Source organism: Trichomycterus rosablanca, chromosome 20, assembly GCF_030014385.1.
Source record: "Trichomycterus rosablanca isolate fTriRos1 chromosome 20, fTriRos1.hap1, whole genome shotgun sequence".
NCBI lineage: Eukaryota > Metazoa > Chordata > Actinopteri > Siluriformes > Trichomycteridae > Trichomycterus > Trichomycterus rosablanca.
Window position 1 is genome coordinate 16,551,510 of NC_086007.1, and position 19,046 is coordinate 16,570,555.

Here is a 19,046-nt window from a genome sequence, read left to right on the forward strand (position 1 = left end):
GTTAGTAATTATAAAGTTTATGTAGACCTCAGAATGTTATGTTACATATTATAATTCAATTTTACTTTCTCAAGGTTTACTCACAGGTTGCCTAATAATGCACATTTGTATTTGAAAGACCCGGGACTACAGCCTTATACAGATTTATTATTTAAGTAGCAAAATGGGCTTTCATAATCATGAGACAAAAGAACTATTTTAGAACCAACGTTTTAAGCCCACGTGCATTAAACGAAACAAGTTATCACGATTAATATAACTACATAACATTAAATCTGCCATGCTAACAGACGCTAATTTGGAGTCAATAGTGTAGAAAGTTAAACAACTTTTTAAATATTTATAATATTAACTGGCACGGTAATATAATTTCTTAAAAAATGACAACTTACCATAAAACAGTCCCCTTTGGCCAAAGTATGTCCTCAACAACCAAAAAACTTCGAGAAGACTTGAGAAGATTCAAAAATCTCGTACATGTCCGTACTTGCCAGGCAATGCGCATGCGTGGAACATGTATTAATATTTACTAGAAGTTTTCAGTTTTTTCTTTGCTTCAATCCAAGAAATAAAAAACATAGTTTTTTACTTGGTATTTAGAATAAAATTTACTAATGTATTTGATGACAAATAGTTACAAAGAAACACCAAGTAACACACTAAATTATATGTGAAATTATTAAGTAGCAAGACTGTACTAGAATATTCTTGTATAAAGTACTTTAAAAATCTTCACTCTATTTACTAAGTCAAAAAATAATTTTTTGCAGTGTAGTTGGTCCATCTTGTAAATGTAAAGTCAGAGCCGATCGCTCATCTATTGCTGCTGTTTAAGTTGGTCATCTTCTAGACCTTCATCAGTGGTCACAGGACGCTGCCCACGGGGCAATGTTGGCTTTTTATTTTTGGTTGGTATTCTCAGTGCAATAGTGACAATGAGGTGTTTAAAAACTCCAGCAGCATTGCTGTGTCTGATCCACTCATACCAACACACTAACACACCACCACCATGTCAGTGTCACTGCAGTGCTGAGAATGATCCACCACCTAAATATTACGTCTTGACCATTGAAGAACAGCATGATACGGGGCTAACAAAACATGCAGAGAAACAGATGGACATATATTATTGTATTATTATTTATATGTATATTTATTTATATGTATATGTATATTATTTATTATTTCACACACTGTTCTGTAGAAGCCAGTCCAACAGTAGACTATGTGTAAATATTTGACAGCTTTGAGGGGCAAAACCCCAACCTTTTTAGCTCCCACTATGACAAAACGTGTTGTTGGATTCTTTAACTGCGATAAATCCAGATATTACAGTTGGGAGGCATCACTCATGAGTTTACATTGGTTGCAGCTGCTGAAGGCAGTTCTGATAAAAGACTGTTCTGATTGACTATCCTGCTTACTTTATTGGGCCTGCATTTTCTGTGGTTTCTTATCAGAACAATTCTCAGAATCATGAGGGCTCAATGATGCAATTCTGGTTTTTATAGCCGTTTTGGTACTCTTTTAATGGAACTGATTCCAAAAAAGTCCTTTGGACATGATAGTAGTCCCAAGTTGGATCTCTGTATCCATCAGATATGCATACTCTAGCAATCCTTAGGTGATTATAAAAGACTCTTGTCTAGGATAAGTCTTTAAACCTAAACCTTTAGTCCAACCTGCTAAATTAGCAGATACATTTTCAAATCCCCACCTGTACATCCAATCTTTAGGAGTTTAGTTTGGCTCAGGGGCTGGATATGTTTTACTTGAACTGGAACCCATTTTCAACTAGAGTTAGTAGACAAGCAAGTTAGCATTAAGAGAATATCCTAACAGTCCAAACAAAATATCCATCAAAGAAATCTGCTAATTTTGTTTAAACGTTTTGTAGCATAGTCACACATGTTCAAGTTTTTTGTATTGTGTGTTTGTATTTACTTTAACAAAGCACACTACTATTATCGTTTCAGTGTTTTGTGTTAGTTATCAAATGTCCATTAGAAAGTGTTTTCTATGATGCCACTCAAAGTTGCAACACACATTTGATGTCTTAACAGTATAATTCAAATCCTGTGTATGAAAGGCCAAATATGACACTCAAATAGACTTATTAAATACTTATTTAGTGCTTTTTAATTTCTAATTAGTGACGAGTAGAACCTCACTTTAAAATATGGAACACTGCATGGTCAATTAGTGGCTTATTAAACTTTCATTAACTCTTGAAACTCACATATAGCAATAAACCTGGTAATATTTGAGCCCACATGAATCAAAGTGGTGCCAATTGCATGCTACTAACATGTACATTTAGGTAATCCTTAATAAGTTGCATAACAAGGTCTTATTGAAGTGTTTATTCTGTTTTTTACAACTAATAATGCAATAGTGGTTTACACATAAGACCCCCAATTATGCACTAATAAAGGTCACACTAAATGAAGCGTAATGCATAGTAAATAAATAATTTATAAATGTCCAATTCATGCCTCAACAAACAGGAAACAAGACATTAATAAAAGACATGAATAATTTCCTTAAAATAAAGTGTTACCATTTTTAAGTATGTGTCTGACATTTTTTTAGAACCTAAAGCAGCCTGTAAGTTAGGCCATTCTGCCTCTACATCAGGAGTGTCAACTTCAATAGGAACACCCCAGAGACACGCCCAGGAGCAACCCTTAAGCCATCAGACTGCAAATCCATTCCAGGTACTTCCTCATTACTCTTCAGCGTAAGCCAACCTGCGCATGTGTGTGAGGCTCTGTCCCATCTCCATGTCTGTCATCATGTCTATCAGCCTGTCAACTGATCTGTGTGTCTTTAATGTGTGTCTTGTCTTTGTGAACTTGTCCTTGACTGTGTGTCTACTGCATACTTGTTGCTGCTGTCCTCACTAATGATTTGTGTTTGGTGTAGGTTAATTTTCATAGCATATTTGTTTTAGTTTGGTCCAGACCAGGGCTGTCTTCCTGTAAGTCTTTAACTTTTCTGTTTTATTTATTGCTTAGCAGTGGGTGTCCCACTAACCATCTTCATTCATTTTATGGCATATTATTTTACAATACATGTATGTGCTTTAAATCAGTTGGGCAACACAGTGACGTAGGTGTTAACTTAGTGCCGCACAGCTCCAGTCTTCTGGGGACCTGGGTTTAAAACTCAACCTCCAGTCACTGCTGTTATATTTTATACCTATCTACACACACGTTTTCTTTGGCTAATATAATTTCCTTCCACCTCCAAAAAATACCTACTTGGGAGGTAGTACATTTATCAGTGTGTGATGGGTTGGCAAAACTTGCACATGGTACATTGCTGCACTGTGCTTAATGTTTATTCTTTGAGGCAGGTTTCAGGCCTATCATGGTTCTGATCATCCCAAAGATTAGTATAATAAACAATGGTTACTTAAATAGAAAAAAGAAAAGAAAATTAAGTAAAACACTTGGAGGAATGTGTGTGTTTAGGATATATAAAATGCAGTATGTACACACACAGTGTGTGTGTAGTAAGATTTGTAATATAAAATATGCTAGACAAACAAAAATATGGGCAGTAAGTATTTTTATTGTTTACAAATCTTCTTTTGACTTTTGACCACTGCCATTTCACCCAGCTATCAACCTAGATTAAAGGCAAACATATGCTTGCTCAGTGACACTTGAAGTTAGCCATCACTTTTTGTTGGATCCCATTGCTCATGTCATAACACACTTAAATGAGGACACTAATAAATGATGTCCACAACTGGCTAGTTTTCCTTCTAAAAAAAAAAACCAAGGTTGGTCATGCACTTTTGTAACCCTGGCCATTACTGGCAATGGCTTCACTGGGAATCAAGCTGCCAAGGACACAGTAAATGGTGTAATGGTTTTCAATTAAATAAATATGAATGTAAACCAGTGATTGTAATATGTATTTTCATTTCATTAAGTAGTATATAATGGCATCATACATTGTCATGCTGTATAATTTGATTTGCTCAATTAATTTCGGATTAATGTCAAATAAAGACTATGCTTAAAAAGACCATATTTGAACTACATTTGAAATCATTCATTAACAAAGGTATTTACAGCCTTTGCTGTGGGACCTTAAATTGTGGTCTGGTGCTTTTTTGCTTTAATTATTATTGAGACGTCTCAAATTCAAATAGAGTCCACCTATAGCAATTTGAATTGATTGAACACAGCTAGGTCCATGAGATCCACTATGACAGCTGGGTCTATAGGGGTCCACAATTATACTGCATTGTCAGAACAAAGACCAAGTCATTAAGTCCAAGGAACTGTGGTTCTCTGTGATCTTAGTGATTATATATATATATATATATATACACTGTATATATACAGTGTATCACAAAAGTGAGTACACCCCTCACATTTCTGCAAATATTTTATTATATCTTTTAATGGGACAACACTATAGAACTAAAACTTGGATATAACTTAGAGTAGTCAGTGTACAACTTGTATAGCAGTGTAGATTTACTGTCTTCTGAAAATAACTCAACACACAGCCATTAATGTCTAAATGGCTGGCAACATAAGTGAGTACACCCCACAGTGAACATGTCCAAATTATGCCCAAAGTGTCAATATTTTGTGTGACCACCATTATTATCCAGCACTGCCTTAACCCTCCTGGGCATGGAATTCACCAGAGCTGCACAGGTTGCTACTGGAATCCTCTTCCACTCCTCCATGATGACATCACGGAGCTGGTGGATGTTAGACACCTTGAACTCCTCCACTTTCCACTTGAGGATGCGCCACAGGTGCTCAATTGGGTTTAGTCCATCACCTTTACCTTCAGCTTCCTCAGCAAGGCAGTTGTCATCTTGGAGGTTGTGTTTGGGGTCGTTATCCTGTTGGAAAACTGCCATGAGGCCCAGTTTTCGAAGGGAGGGAATCATGCTCTGTTTCAGAATGTCACAGTACATGTTGGAATTCATGTTTCCCTCAATGAACTGCAGCTCCCCAGTGCCAGCAACACTCATGCAGCCCAAGACCATGATGCTACCACCACCATGCTTGACTGTAGGCAAGATACAGTTGTCTTGGTACTTCTCACCAGGGCGCCGCCACACATGCTGGACACCATCTGAGCCAAACAAGTTTATCTTGGTCTCGTCAGACCACAGGGCATTCCAGTAATCCATGTCTTGGACTGCTTGTCTTCAGCAAACTGTTTGCGGGCTTTCTTGTGCGTCAGCTTCCTTCTGGGATGACGACCATGCAGACCGAGTTGATGCAGTGTGCGGCGTATGGTCTGAGCACTGACAGGCTGACCTCCCACGTCTTCAACCTCTGCAGCAATGCTGGCAGCACTCATGTGTCTATTTTTTAAAGCCAACCTCTGGATATGACGCCGAACACGTGGACTCAACTTCTTTGGTCGACCCTGGCGAAGCCTGTTCCGAGTGGAACCTGTCCTGGAAAACCGCTGTATGACCTTGGCCACCATGCTGTAGCTCAGTTTCAGGGTGTTAGCAATCTTCTTATAGCCCAGGCCATCTTTGTGGAGAGTAACAATTCTATTTCTCACATCCTCAGAGAGTTCTTTGCCATGAGGTGCCATGTTGAATATCCAGTGGCCAGTATGAGAGAATTGTACCCAAAACACAAAATTTAACAGCCCTGCTCCCCATTTACACCTGGGACCTTGACACATGACACCAGGGAGGGACAACGACACATTTGGGCACAATTTGGACATGTTCACTGTGGGGTGTACTCACTTATGTTGCCAGCTATTTAGACATTAATGGCTGTGTATTGAGTTATTTTCAGAAGACAGTAAATCTACACTGCTATACAAGCTGTACACTGACTACTCTAAGTTATATCCAAGTTTCATGTCTATAGTGTTGTCCCATGAAAAGATATAATGAAATATTTGCAGAAATGTGAGGGGTGTACTCACTTTTGTGATACACTGTATATATATATATACTATAGATATAAGATATACAGTTGTGTTCAAAATAATAGCAGTCCAACATCACTAATCAGATCAATCACTGTTTTTGGTAGAAATTATATTTATACATGGCAAAAAACTTACTAGTAGGTGTAGTAGAGTAATAAAAAACCAACAGACCCAACCATTATGACATGCATGCTGCTGATTCTGTGTAATTGAATAAGTAACTAAAAGGGGCGTGTTCAAAATAATAGCAGTGTAAAGTTCAATTAGTGAGGTCATTCATTCTGTGAAAAAATGGGTGTCAAACAGGTGGCCCTTATTAAAGTATAAAAGCAGCAGATGTTGTACATGCTGGTTATGGTGCATTTTTCTCTAAAAAACAGAGTGAAATGGGTCGTTCCAGACATTGCGTACTTTGATTAAAAAGTCGATTGGAGAGGGAAAAACATAAAAAAGTGCAGAAAATTATAGGCTGCTCAGCTAAAATGATTTCAAATGCTTTAAAATGGCAACCAAAACCAGAAAGACGTGGAAGAAAATGGAAAACTACCATTCGGATGGATTGAAGAATAGCCAAAATGGCAAAGACTCAGCCAATGATCAGCTCCAGGGAGATCAAAGAAGGTCTAAAGTTACCTAAGAGTACTGTGACGGTTAGAAGACGCCTGTGAGAAGCCAAGCTATCGGCAAGAAGCCCCCGCAAAGTCCCATTGTTGCAAAAACGACATGTGCTGAAGAGGTTACAATTTGCCAAAGAACACATTCACTGGCCTAAAGAGAAATGGCGCAACATTTTGTGGACTGATGAAAGCAAGATCGTTCTTTTTGGGTTTAGTGGCCGCAGACAGTTTGTCAGACGACCCCCGAACACTGAATTCAAGCCACAGTACACTGTGAAGACAGTGAAGCATGGTGGCACAAGCATCATGATATGGGGATGTTTCTCATACTATGGTGTCGGGCCTATTTATCGCATACCAGGGATCATGGATCAGTTTGAATACATCCAAATACTTGAAGAGGTCATGTTGCCTCATGCCAAAGAGGAAATGCCCTTGAAATGGATGTTTCAACAAGACAATGACCCCAAACACAAGTAAGCGTGCAACATCTTGGTTTCAGAACAACAAGATTAATGTTATGGACTGGCCAGCCCAATCTCCGGACCTTAAACCAATAGAAAACTTGTGGGGTGACAACAAAAATGCTGTGTCTGAGGCAAAACCAAGAAATGCAGAGGAATTGTGGAATGTGGTCCAATCGTCCTGGGCTGGAATACCTGTTCACAGGTGCCAGAAGTTGGTTGACTCCATGAAACAGATGTGAAGCAATTCTCAGAAACAGTGGTTATACAACTGATTATTAGTTTAGTGGTTTACAGGAAAGCTAAATATTGAAGAATTTTTCAGTTTAAACAGTAAATGTTTGAGTTTGTAAAGAAAAATGCAGACACTGCTATTTTTTTGAACAGCCTAATATTCCCTTTTCTTCACTTTCTGTAAAGTAATAACACATTTGACCAATTTTAATTCATGTTTTGATTTGGAAAAGAATGTGCAGTGTTGTCAATGCATTTGTGTGTATGAAAATAAAAGCTATTATAAGAATTCTGAGCTTTTCACTTTTTTAAACACACTGCTATTATTTTGAACACAACTGTAAGACTATATATATATATATATATATATATATATATATATATATATATATATATATATATATATATATATATATATATATATATACAGTGTATCACAAAAGTGAGTACACCCCTCACATTTCTGCAGATATTTAAGTATATCTTTTCATGGGACAACACTGACAAAATGACACTTTGACACAATGAAAAGAAGTCTGTGTGCAGCTTATATAACAGTGTAAATTTATTCTTCCCTCAAAATAACTCAATATACAGCCATTAATGTCTAAACCACCGGCAACAAAAGTGAGTACACCCCTTAGTGAAAGTTCCTGAAGTGTCAATATTTTGTGTGGCCACCATTATTTCCCAGAACTGCCTTAACTCTCCTGGGCATGGAGTTTACCAGAGCTTCACAGGTTGCCACTGGAATGCTTTTCCACTCCTCCATGACGACATCACGGAGCTGGCGGATATTCGAGACTTTGCGCTCCTCCACCTTCCGCTTGAGGATGCCCCAAAGATGTTCTATTGGGTTTAGGTCTGGAGACATGCTTGGCCAGTCCATCACCTTTACCCTCAGCCTCTTCAATAAAGCAGTGGTCGTCTTAGAGGTGTGTTTGGGGTCATTATCATGCTGGAACACTGCCCTGCGACCCAGTTTCCGGAGGGAGGGGATCATGCTCTGCTTCAGTATTTCACAGTACATATTGGAGTTCATGTGTCCCTCAATGAAATGTAACTCCCCAACACCTGCTGCACTCATGCAGCCCCAGACCATGGCATTCCCACCACCATGCTTGACTGTAGGCATGACACACTTATCTTTGTACTCCTCACCTGATTGCCGCCACACATGCTTGAGACCATCTGAACCAAACAAATTAATCTTGGTCTCATCAGACCATAGGACATGGTTCCAGTAATCCATGTCCTTTGTTGACATGTCTTCAGCAAACTGTTTGCGGGCTTTCTTGTGTAGAGACTTCAGAAGAGGCTTCCTTCTGGGGTGACAGCCATGCAGACCAATTTGATGTAGTGTGCGGCGTATGGTCTGAGCACTGACAGGCTGACCCCCCACCTTTTCAATCTCTGCAGCAATGCTGACAGCACTCCTGCGCCTATCTTTCAAAGACAGCAGTTGGATGTGACGCTGAGCACGTGCACTCAGCTTCTTTGGACGACCAACGCGAGGTCTGTTCTGAGTGGACCCTGCTCTTTTAAAACGCTGGATGATCTTGGCAACTGTGCTGCAGCTCAGTTTCAGGGTGTTGGCAATCTTCTTGTAGCCTTGGCCATCTTCATGTAGCGCAACAATTCATCTTTTAAGATCCTCAGAGAGTTCTTTGCCATGAGGTGCCATGTTGGAACTTTCAGTGACCAGTATGAGAGAGTGTGAGAGCTGTACTACTAAATTGAACACACCTGCTCCCTATGCACACCTGAGACCTAGTAACACTAACAAATCACATAACATTTTGGAGGGAAAATGACAAGCAGTGCTCAATTTGGACATTTAGGGGTGTAGTCTCTTAGGGGTGTACTCACTTTTGTTGCCGGTGGTTTAGACATTAATGGCTGTATATTGAGTTATTTTGAGGGAAGAATAAATTTACACTGTTATATAAGCTGCACACAGACTACTTTTCATTGTGTCAAAGTGTCATTTTGTCAGTGTTGTCCCATGAAAAGATATACTTAAATATCTGCAGAAATGTGAGGGGTGTACTCACTTTTGTGATACACTGTATATATATATACACCTTTTGCTGCGATTACAGCTGCAAGTCGCTTGGGGTATGTCTCTATCAGTTTTGCACATCGAGAGACAGAAATTTTTGCCCATTCTTCCTTGCAAAACAGCTCGAGCTCAGTGAGGTTGGATGGAGAGCGTTTGTGAACAGCAGTTTTCAGCTCTTTCCACAGATTCTCGATGGGATTCAGGTCTGGACTTTGACTTGGCCATTCTAACACCTGGATATGTTTATTTGTGAACCATTCCATTGTAGATTTTGCTTTATGTTTTGGATCATTGTCTCGTTGGAAGATAAATCTCCGTCCCAGTCTCAGGTCTTTTGCAGACTGCAACAGGTTTTCTTCCAGAATGGTCCTGTATTTGGCTCCATCCATCTTCCCATCAATTTTAACCATCTTCCCTGTCCCTGCTGAAGAAAAGCAGGCCCAAACCATGATGCTGCCACCACCATGTTTGACAGTGGGGATGGTGTGTTCAGGGTGATGAGCTGTGTTGCTTTTACGCCAAACATAACGTTTTGCATTGTGGCCAAAAAGTTCGATTTTGGTTTCATCTGACCAGAGCACCTTCTTCCACATGTTTGGTGTGTCTCCCAGGTGACTTTTTATAGATATCTTTGAGAAATGGCTTTCTTCTTGCCACTCTTCCATAAAGGCCAGATTTGTGCAGTGTACGACTGATTGTGTCCTATGGACAGAGTCTCCCACCTCAGCTGTAGATCTCTGCAGTTCATTCAGAGTGATCATGGGCCTCTTGGCTGCATCTCTGATCAGTCTTCTCCTTGTTTGAGCTGAAAGTTTAGAGGGACGGCCGGGTCTTGGTAGATTTGCAGTGGTCTGATACTCCTTCCATTTCAATATGATCGCTTGCACAGTGCTCCTTGAGATGTTTAAAGCTTGGGAAATCTTTTTGTATCCAAATCCGGCTTTAAACTTCTCCACAACAGTATCTCGGACCTGCCTGGTGTGTTCCTTGGTCTTCATGATGCTCTCTGCGCTTTAAACAGAACTCTGAGACTGTCACAGAGCAGGTGCATTTATACGGAGACTTGATTACACACAGGTGGATTCTATTTATCACCATCAGTCATTTAGGTCAACATTGGATCATTCAGAGATCCTCACTGAACTTCTGGAGTGAGTTTGCTGCACTGAAAGTAAAGGGGCTGAATAATATTGCACGCCCCACTTTTTAGTTTTTTATTTCTAAAAAAAGTTTAAAATATCCAATACATTTCGTTCTACTTCACGATTGTGTCCCACTTGTTGTTGATTCTTCACAAAAAATTACAATTTCATATCGTTATGTTTGAAGCCTGAAATGTGGCAAAAGGTTGAAAAGTTCAAGGGGGCTGAATACTTTTGCAAGGCACTGTATATATATATATTAAGTACGCCATGTAAAATATTTCCTGAAATAAAGTTTTAGTGATATTGCATGGATATATTTACATGCCTGGATATGCTTACATGTTTGATACAGGAAAGCTCAAGAAAAAAAAAACAGAAAAAAAAAACTTGGGGCATGGAAAAAAACAAAATGTAAAACAATACCAGGACATGACTGTCCTATGACAGATGAACCCACTAAACTAGAACTAGACAAAATCAAGCCTATAAAGAAAAGTGCACCATACCTACAGTGTATCACAAAAGTAAGTACACCCCTCACATTTCTGCAAATATTTTATTATATCTTTTCATGGGACAACACTATAGAAATAAAACTTGGATATAACTTAGAGTAGTCAGTGTACAACTTGTATAGCAGTGTAGATTTACTGTCTTCTGAAAATAACAACACACAGCCATTAATGTCTAAATGGCTGGCAACATAAGTGAGTACACCCCACAGTGAACATGTCCAAATTGTGCCCAAAGTGTCAATATTTTGTGTGACCACCATTATTATCCAGCACTGCCTTAACCCTCCTGGGCATGGAATTCACCAGAGCTGCACAGGTTGCTACTGGAATCCTCTTCCACTCCTCCATGATGACATCACAGAGCTGGTGGATGTTGGACACCTTGAACTCCTCCACCTTCCACTTGAGGATGCGCCACAGGTGCTCAATTGGGTTTAGTCCATCACCTTTACCTTCAGCTTCCTCAGCAAGGCAGTTGTCAACTTGGAGGTGTGTTTGGGGTCGTTATCCTGTTGGAAAATTGTCATGAGGCCCAGTTTTCGAAGGGAGGGGATCATGCTCTGTTTCAGAATGTCACAGTACATGTTGGAATTCATGTTTCCCTCAATGAACTGCAGCTCCCCAGTGCCAGCAACACTCATGCAGCCCAAGACCATGATGCTACCACCACCATGCTTGACTGTAGGCAAGATACAGTTGTCTTGGTACTTCTCACCAGGGCGCCGCCACACATGCTGGACACCATATGAGCCAAACAAGTTTATCTTGGTCTCGTCAGACCACAGGGCATTCCAGTAATCCATGTTCTTGGACTGCTTGTCTTCAGCAAACTGTTTGCGGGCTTTCTTGTGCGTCAGCTTCCTTCTGGGATGACGACCATGCAGACCGAGTTGATGCAGTGTGCGGCGTATGGTCTGAGCACTGACAGGCTGACCTCCCACGTCTTCAACCTCTGCAGCAATGCTGGCAGCACTCATGTGTCTATTTTTTAAAGCCAACCTCTGGATATGACGCCGAACACGTGGACTCAACTTCTTTGGTCGACCCTGGCGAAGCCTGTTCCGAGTGGAACCTGTCCTGGAAAACCGCTGTATGACCTTGGCCACCATGCTGTAGCTCAGTTTCAGGGTGTTAGCAATCTTCTTATAGCCCAGGCCATCTTTGTGGAGAGCAACAATTCTATTTCTCACATCCTCAGAGAGTTCTTTGCCATGAGGTGCCATGTTGAATATCCAGTGGCCAGTATGAGAGAATTGTACCCAAAACACAAAATTTAACAGCCCTGCTCCCCATTTACACCTGGGACCTTGACACATGACACCAGGGAGGGACAACGACACATTTGGGCACAATTTGGACATGTTCACTGTGGGGTGTACTCACTTATGTTGCCAGCTATTTAGACATTAATGGCTGTGTGTTGAGTTATTTTCAGAAGACAGTAAATCTACACTGCTATAAAAGCTGTACACTGACTACTCTAAGTTATATCCAAGTTTCATGTCTATAGTGTTGTCCCATGAAAAGATATAATGAAATATGAAATGTGAGGGGTGTACTCACTTTTGTGATACACTGTACAGTGAATCAGTGGAGGATCAGTGATGTGGGGCTGCTTTGCTGCCGCTTGGACTAGAAGTTGTTACAGAAACAGTGAAATCAGAGGATCTCAATTTAGTTTAAAATATTTAAAGAAAGCTAAAATCTGTTATTGAAAAAAAACCCTGCAAACATTCAAGAGTTTGAAGTCAAACTTACATCAACATTAGCACTCAAAACACACTAAAATAAATAGTAATAATGTTTATTGTTCTGTTTTCCCTCCTGATTGTCATCTGTGTTTTCTGCTCTTTTCTTACTTAAAGCACAGCTTGTTTAATGTGAGCATGTACTGAGTGTCTGGAAGTGTTTGCATTTATGTTATCAGGCACAATGTCCATACATAGTGTCTGAAGGAGCCAACTATCAAGCACTTTGCTGACTTATTGGCTGTAGTTTTATTAACAAATGATAGGAAACTAGAGTAATATGTGATTTGTAAAACAAACAAACAAATAAACAAATAAATAATTCAATGTAAAGATGTCACCAAAGTTCTCTTACCCCCAGATGCTCCCTTTATCATGGGCATGCAATGACAACACCATGATAGAGATGATCGAAAAAAAACGTCATCTTTGCAAGGAAATCAAAGCACGGCAAAAGCCAGACAAGGCCCTGTGCAAGCAGGACAGCCTGCCTATCCTGCCCAGTTGGAAAAATACCAATGGCAGCAAGATGGCACCACCCTACTCAGCACAAACAACAATCTTCTGGGATACAGCAGTCTAACAGGAATAAATAATGGAGATATGTAATAGAGAGTAAAATCATCTTCTGAAGACTTCTGAATTTCTGAAGAAATACACTCTAAGACGGGGTATAACAATCTGTCTGACAGCTCATAAAAAGGAAGATACAAAAGTGCTGTAGCAAATCAAATTAAATCCAAGGGGTTCACTATCCTTGCTTTTCTACATCACTGTTTGTCATATTTTTCAAATTGAAAATGGTCTTAATGTGAAACAGAGCAGTGTCATTAGATTTTTACAGGAGAAGGTGGAAATCTCAGGGCTTATTTGGTAATGTGATGGTATGCAAAGGCACCCTTGAAAAAAGATTATATATTGTTTTTCATTGTTTTTTAAGAGTGGAGTGTAATTTTGTTTAAGGAAAAACATACTTAGAAACTTAGTGGAAGTGAACTTGACCATGTTTTTAAACATTAATATGTACCCTTTTTAACATAGATTGGTATTTTCTAAATATTTATTGTAAAGTTTATTTAAAATTAAATGTGTCCTCAATGTAAAGTAAATTTAATCTTTTTATTATTATGTGTCGCACCATTTTTTAAAACAAAATTCATAAAGATTTAAATTTGTCATGTAAAAATATATACACATAAATATACATTGTTTTGATAGATACATAATATAAGAATATGACCGTAATGACTGAGAAAGTAAATAAGTTACTCACAGGACATTAAAGATGCTTTAACCTGCATTTTTCTGCAAGATAATTTGTATATTAATATGTATCATTTTTGCAGTAAATGAATATAACATACCACAATAGCTCTCGTGGCAATGTGGCACTAACATCCATTTTGTGTTTAAAAGATTTTAGGGAGAACCTCTTTATAAAACACCTACATACATTAGATATATGTAAGCAAAATAATACTGTATGATTATACCACAGACTGTTTCTTTCTCTACACAAAGACATGTTTTATATCAGAAAGCATTTGCACTGTTTTATCAATGCCAATGCATGATTCAGTACGGGTCATCCTTGAGGCCTAGGCCAATGTGTTCCACTTGAAGCACAGGAAGATAATTGCTGTAGTTTAAACTTTATGTGATGTAGTTTAAACGTTATGTTTAAACGTTATATGATAATTTGTATTTTTTGCCCATGGGCTTCCCCCACAGGTGAGGAGTGTGAATTCATGTTTGCAAAACTGCGGTAAATACCAACCCGTCTTAATATAAACTACTACACACAGGTTATTCTGGACACTAAATCTAACTTCTTATTCATTCACTAGAATGCCAAGCAAACCATGTCACTTCTTTAAACTAAAACATGTACCAGACTAACCTCTCTAATCCTAGGTAACTAATCCTAGCATTAACAAGCCAGTGAAAGCTATTCCAATTTATTGTATTGCTATTCCTAACATTTGTGCAAATAAAAGTATAAAAACAAACAAAACAATGTCATAAATTACAATGTCTTAAAATTGCAATGTCTTACCTCAATTTATCAACCAGATTTTTTCTCTAATAAATGTTAAGTAAATATTTAATCCTATATATCCCACATCCTCTCAGCCATTTCCCAGCTTTCAGATCTTAAATCCGTGCTTGGACAGCCGAGATATAATAGTAAAAGTCATCAAGCAGGTGCCATTAAAGGACTACATTACTACAGTATTAAAACAAGTGATTGTTTCAATATTGTAGTAATGTAGTACTTTAATGGCACATGTATTTGTATAAGAAGAAGAGTTATGGCTCAGTGGTTTCAATCTGTCATAGAAAGAAAACCCAGTACATTTCATTACTCCAACTGCAAAATTGTGCAAAGAGATGTACAAGTAGTTGTATGTATTGAAGTTGTCAGAGTCCAGGGAGCAAGACTGTGTTGGTTCTGTGTGTGTGTGTGTGTGTGTGTGAGAGAGTTTGTGTGAGTGTGTGCGTGTGACTGTGTTAGTGTCTGTCTGTATGTACAGTGTATCACAAAAGTGAGTACACCCCTCACATTTCTGCAAATATTTTTATTATATCTTTTCATGGGACAACACTATAGAAATAAAACTTGGATATAACTTAGAGTAGTCAGTGCACAACTTGTATAGCAGTGTAGATTTACTGTCTTCTGAAAATAACTCAACACACAGCCATTAATGTCTAAATGGCTGGCAACATAAGTGAGTACACCCCACAGTGAACATGTCCAAATTGTGCCCAAAGTGTCAATATTTTGTGTGACCACCATATTATCCAGCACTGCCTTAACCCTCCTGGGCATGGAATTCACCAGAGCTGCACAGGTTGCTACTGGAATCCTCTTCCACTCCTCCATGATGACATCACGGAGCTGGTGGATGTTAGACACCTTGAACTCCACTTGAGGATGCGCCACAGGTGCTCAATTGGGTTTAGTCCATCACCTTTACCTTCAGCTTCCTCAGCAAGGCAGTTGTCATCTTGGAGGTTGTGTTTGGGGTCGTTATCCTGTTGGAAAACTGCCATGAGGCCCAGTTTTCGAAGGGAGGGGATCATGCTCCGTTTCAGAATGTCACAGTACATGTTGGAATTCATGTTTCCCTCAATGAACTGCAGCTCCCCAGTGCCAGCAACACTCATGCAGCCCAAGACCATGATGCTACCACCAACATGCTTGACTGTAGGCAAGATACAGTTGTCTCACCAGGGCGCCGCCACACATGCTGGACACCATATGAGCCAAACAAGTTTATCTTGGTCTCGTCAGACCACAGGGCATTCCAGTAATCCATGTTCTTGGACTGCTTGTCTTCAGCAAACTGTTTGCGGGCTTTCTTGTGCGTCAGCTTCCTTCTGGGATGACGACCATGCAGACCGAGTTGATGCAGTGTGCGGCGTATGGTCTGAGCACTGACAGGCTGACCTCCCACGTCTTCAACCTCTGCAGCAATGCTGGCAGCACTCATGTGTCTATTTTTTAAAGCCAACCTCTGGATATGACGCCGAACATGTGGACTCAACTTCTTTGGTCGACCCTGGCGAAGCCTGTTCCGAGTGGAACCTGTCCTGGAAAACCGCTGTATGACCTTGGCCACCATGCTGTAGCTCAGTTTCAGGGTGTTAGCAATCTTCTTATAGCCCAGGCCATCTTTGTGGAGAGCAACAATTCTATTTCTCACATCCTCAGAGAGTTCCTTGCCATGAGGTGCCATGTTGAATATCCAGTGGCCAGTATGAGAGAATTGTACCCAAAACACAAAATTTAACAGCCCTGCTCCCCATTTACACCTGGGACCTTGACACATGACACCAGGGAGGGACAACGACACATTTGGGCACAATTTGGACATGTTCACTGTGGGGTGTGCTCACTTATGTTGCCAGCTATTTAGACATTAATGGCTGTGTGTTGAGTTATTTTCAGAAGACAGTAAATCTACACTGCTATACAAGCTGTACACTGACTACTCTAAGTTATATCCAAGTTTCATGTCTATAGTGTTGTCCCATGAAAAGATATAATGAAATATTTGCAGAAATGTGAGGGGTGTACTCACTTTTGTGATACACTGTATGTGTATGTGCAGTTGTGCGGGCAGTTGTAGCCTAGCGTTTAAGGTACTGGACTAGTAATCAGAAGGTTGCTGGTTCAAACCCAGCCACTGCCAGTTTACCACTGTTAAGCCCTTGAGTAACCCTCAATTGCTTAGACTGCATACCGTAAGTCGCTTTGGATAAAAGCGTCTGCTAAATGCTGAAAATGTAAATGTTAAATGTAAATGTCGAGTGTGTGCGAGAGTTTATGAATGTGTGAGTGTGTGTATGTTTGTGTGTGTGTTTGTGCATGTAAGTTTGTTTTGTGTATGAGTGTGTGTGTATGTATAAGTGTGTATATATAAGTGTGTATGTATAAGTGTGTAAGGGGTTTTTGTATCTGCTGGTCCTGGATTTTGACTGTATATGTGTAAGTAATTATGTGTAATTGTGTGTGTATGTATGCAAGTTTGTAAGTGTGTGTGTAAGTTTGAGTGTTAGTTTATGTATGCGTTCGTGTGTATGTTTGCATGTGTGTGTGTGAGTGTATATATGTGGGAGTGTAATTGTGTCAGTCTAAGTGTGTGTGTGTGTGTGTATGTATGTGGATGTATACATGCATGTGTTTGCATATTTTTTGTATGTGTGTGTATGTAGTGTGCGTATATTTAGTGTATGTGTCTATGTGTGTGTTAGTTTGTGTTTGTGTATGTGTGTATATTTGGGAGTGTAATTGTGTGTCAATGTGTGTGTATGTAAGCGTGTGTATGTGCCTACAAGTGTGTGTGCGCTTTCTCCCAGATGGCAGGAAAGTGAAAAGTCCATGTAAAGAGTGTGATGAATGTTCCTCAATGCTAAGAGCTTCGCGAATACAGCATTTGTTGTAAATGTCTGTGAGTGATGGAAGAGAGACCCCGATGATTTTTTCAGCTGTCCTCACTGCTCACTGCACTGCTACAGTGCAATTCCTAAACCTGACAGTGAGGCAGCTGCTTAGGATGCTCTTGATCAGGTGTGCCTACAATACGTCGATTGCGGCCTACCAGTCGGTCGCACAGTGCACGCTGGTGGATCGCACCTCATTCAAACAGGTCATGACATGACATGTTGCCACTGTTTCTTTAATTTGCGGTTTCTTATCATAGCCACGTCTCAGCCCTCCTAAAGCACTATCTAGAATGTTTTCATTCGTCAGTAGCCATTTTAGCATTTTTCCTTTTGTAACCTACACTGTTTGTGAAGATGAGTGTGCAACTAAGAACAAAGAAGCCAAAAACAGTTTGTTTCTGGCAAGAACACTACAAAGACGGCTGTTTTATGTAAGAAGCTGGCGAAGAAATTTTAACCCTACAATCTGACATTCATATGAAGTCAAGAGCCTCTGCTGGACAATTTTGGAACTTGCTGGCTGAGGAAAAATATCCAAACATGAGAAAATGTGCCACATATTTGACAAAATTTGTTGATCAACCTTCTTGTGTGAATCAGCCTTTTCCCACATGAAAATAATTAAGTCTAAATATCGGTCCACCCTTACTGATGAACACCTGAAAAACTGTTTGAGATCTGGCATCAGCAGCTACTGAGACTACATAAACCTGGCATACATCATTCAGTGCAAATCATCAGAATAAGGTTAGTGTGATTTTTCAGTACCTTGCCCTGTAATGCTAAATATCAATATAGGCAACTGAAGCGCATTTAAAAAGTGATGAGGCCAACTTTAAAAAGTCGATCGCGATGACCTGTCAACTGAAATAGTGGATCTCAAGCCACAAAAGTATGGGCACCCCTGCTCTTGATTGTTTCTCTGTAGAATGTGGTAAGGATGGGAAGTAGCAGATGCGTCTTAAAAAGTGGACTGTTAAGCTTTCCTGGTTATGGAGCTGGTGTTGAGGGACTAGGTGAGGTTCTTCACCAGGTGAACACAAAGGAATTTTGTACTCTTTACAATCTCCACAGAGAAGTCATCAACGTTCATTGGAGAGTGGTCACTGTGTTTTTCTGAAGTCAACAATATCTTTTGTCCACTGTTACGATATGTAACATGGGCATGTGGGGGTGAATAGAAAGGACAGACACAAACACCAGTGGCTGATTTTCCAAGCAGTACTTTGTTTACTTTACAAATAAAATGATACAAACAAACCAACAAAATAAATGTTCACAGACAACAAGATCTCTTTAACCAAATAATTGTGTTTAGTAATGATTATTACAAAAATATCTACTAACAAAAACACGTTAACATAAGTA

At 39.6% G+C, this 19,046-nt stretch overlaps 1 protein-coding gene across 1 annotated transcript in view; it reads left to right on the plus strand.

The window, feature by feature from the left end:
* The window catches only part of nyap2a (neuronal tyrosine-phosphorylated phosphoinositide-3-kinase adaptor 2a), a 62,021-nt gene extending 48,508 nt beyond the window's left edge, over positions 1-13,513 (plus strand). Inside the window, exons 5-6 of the mRNA XM_063017116.1 lie at positions 2,593-2,717; positions 13,087-13,513. Of these exons, the coding sequence (XP_062873186.1) occupies positions 2,593-2,717; positions 13,087-13,308 (347 nt within the window). The 3' untranslated portion in view covers positions 13,309-13,513. The remainder of the gene's footprint in view (positions 1-2,592; positions 2,718-13,086) is intronic.
* Positions 13,514-19,046: the final 5,533 nt, after the last annotated feature.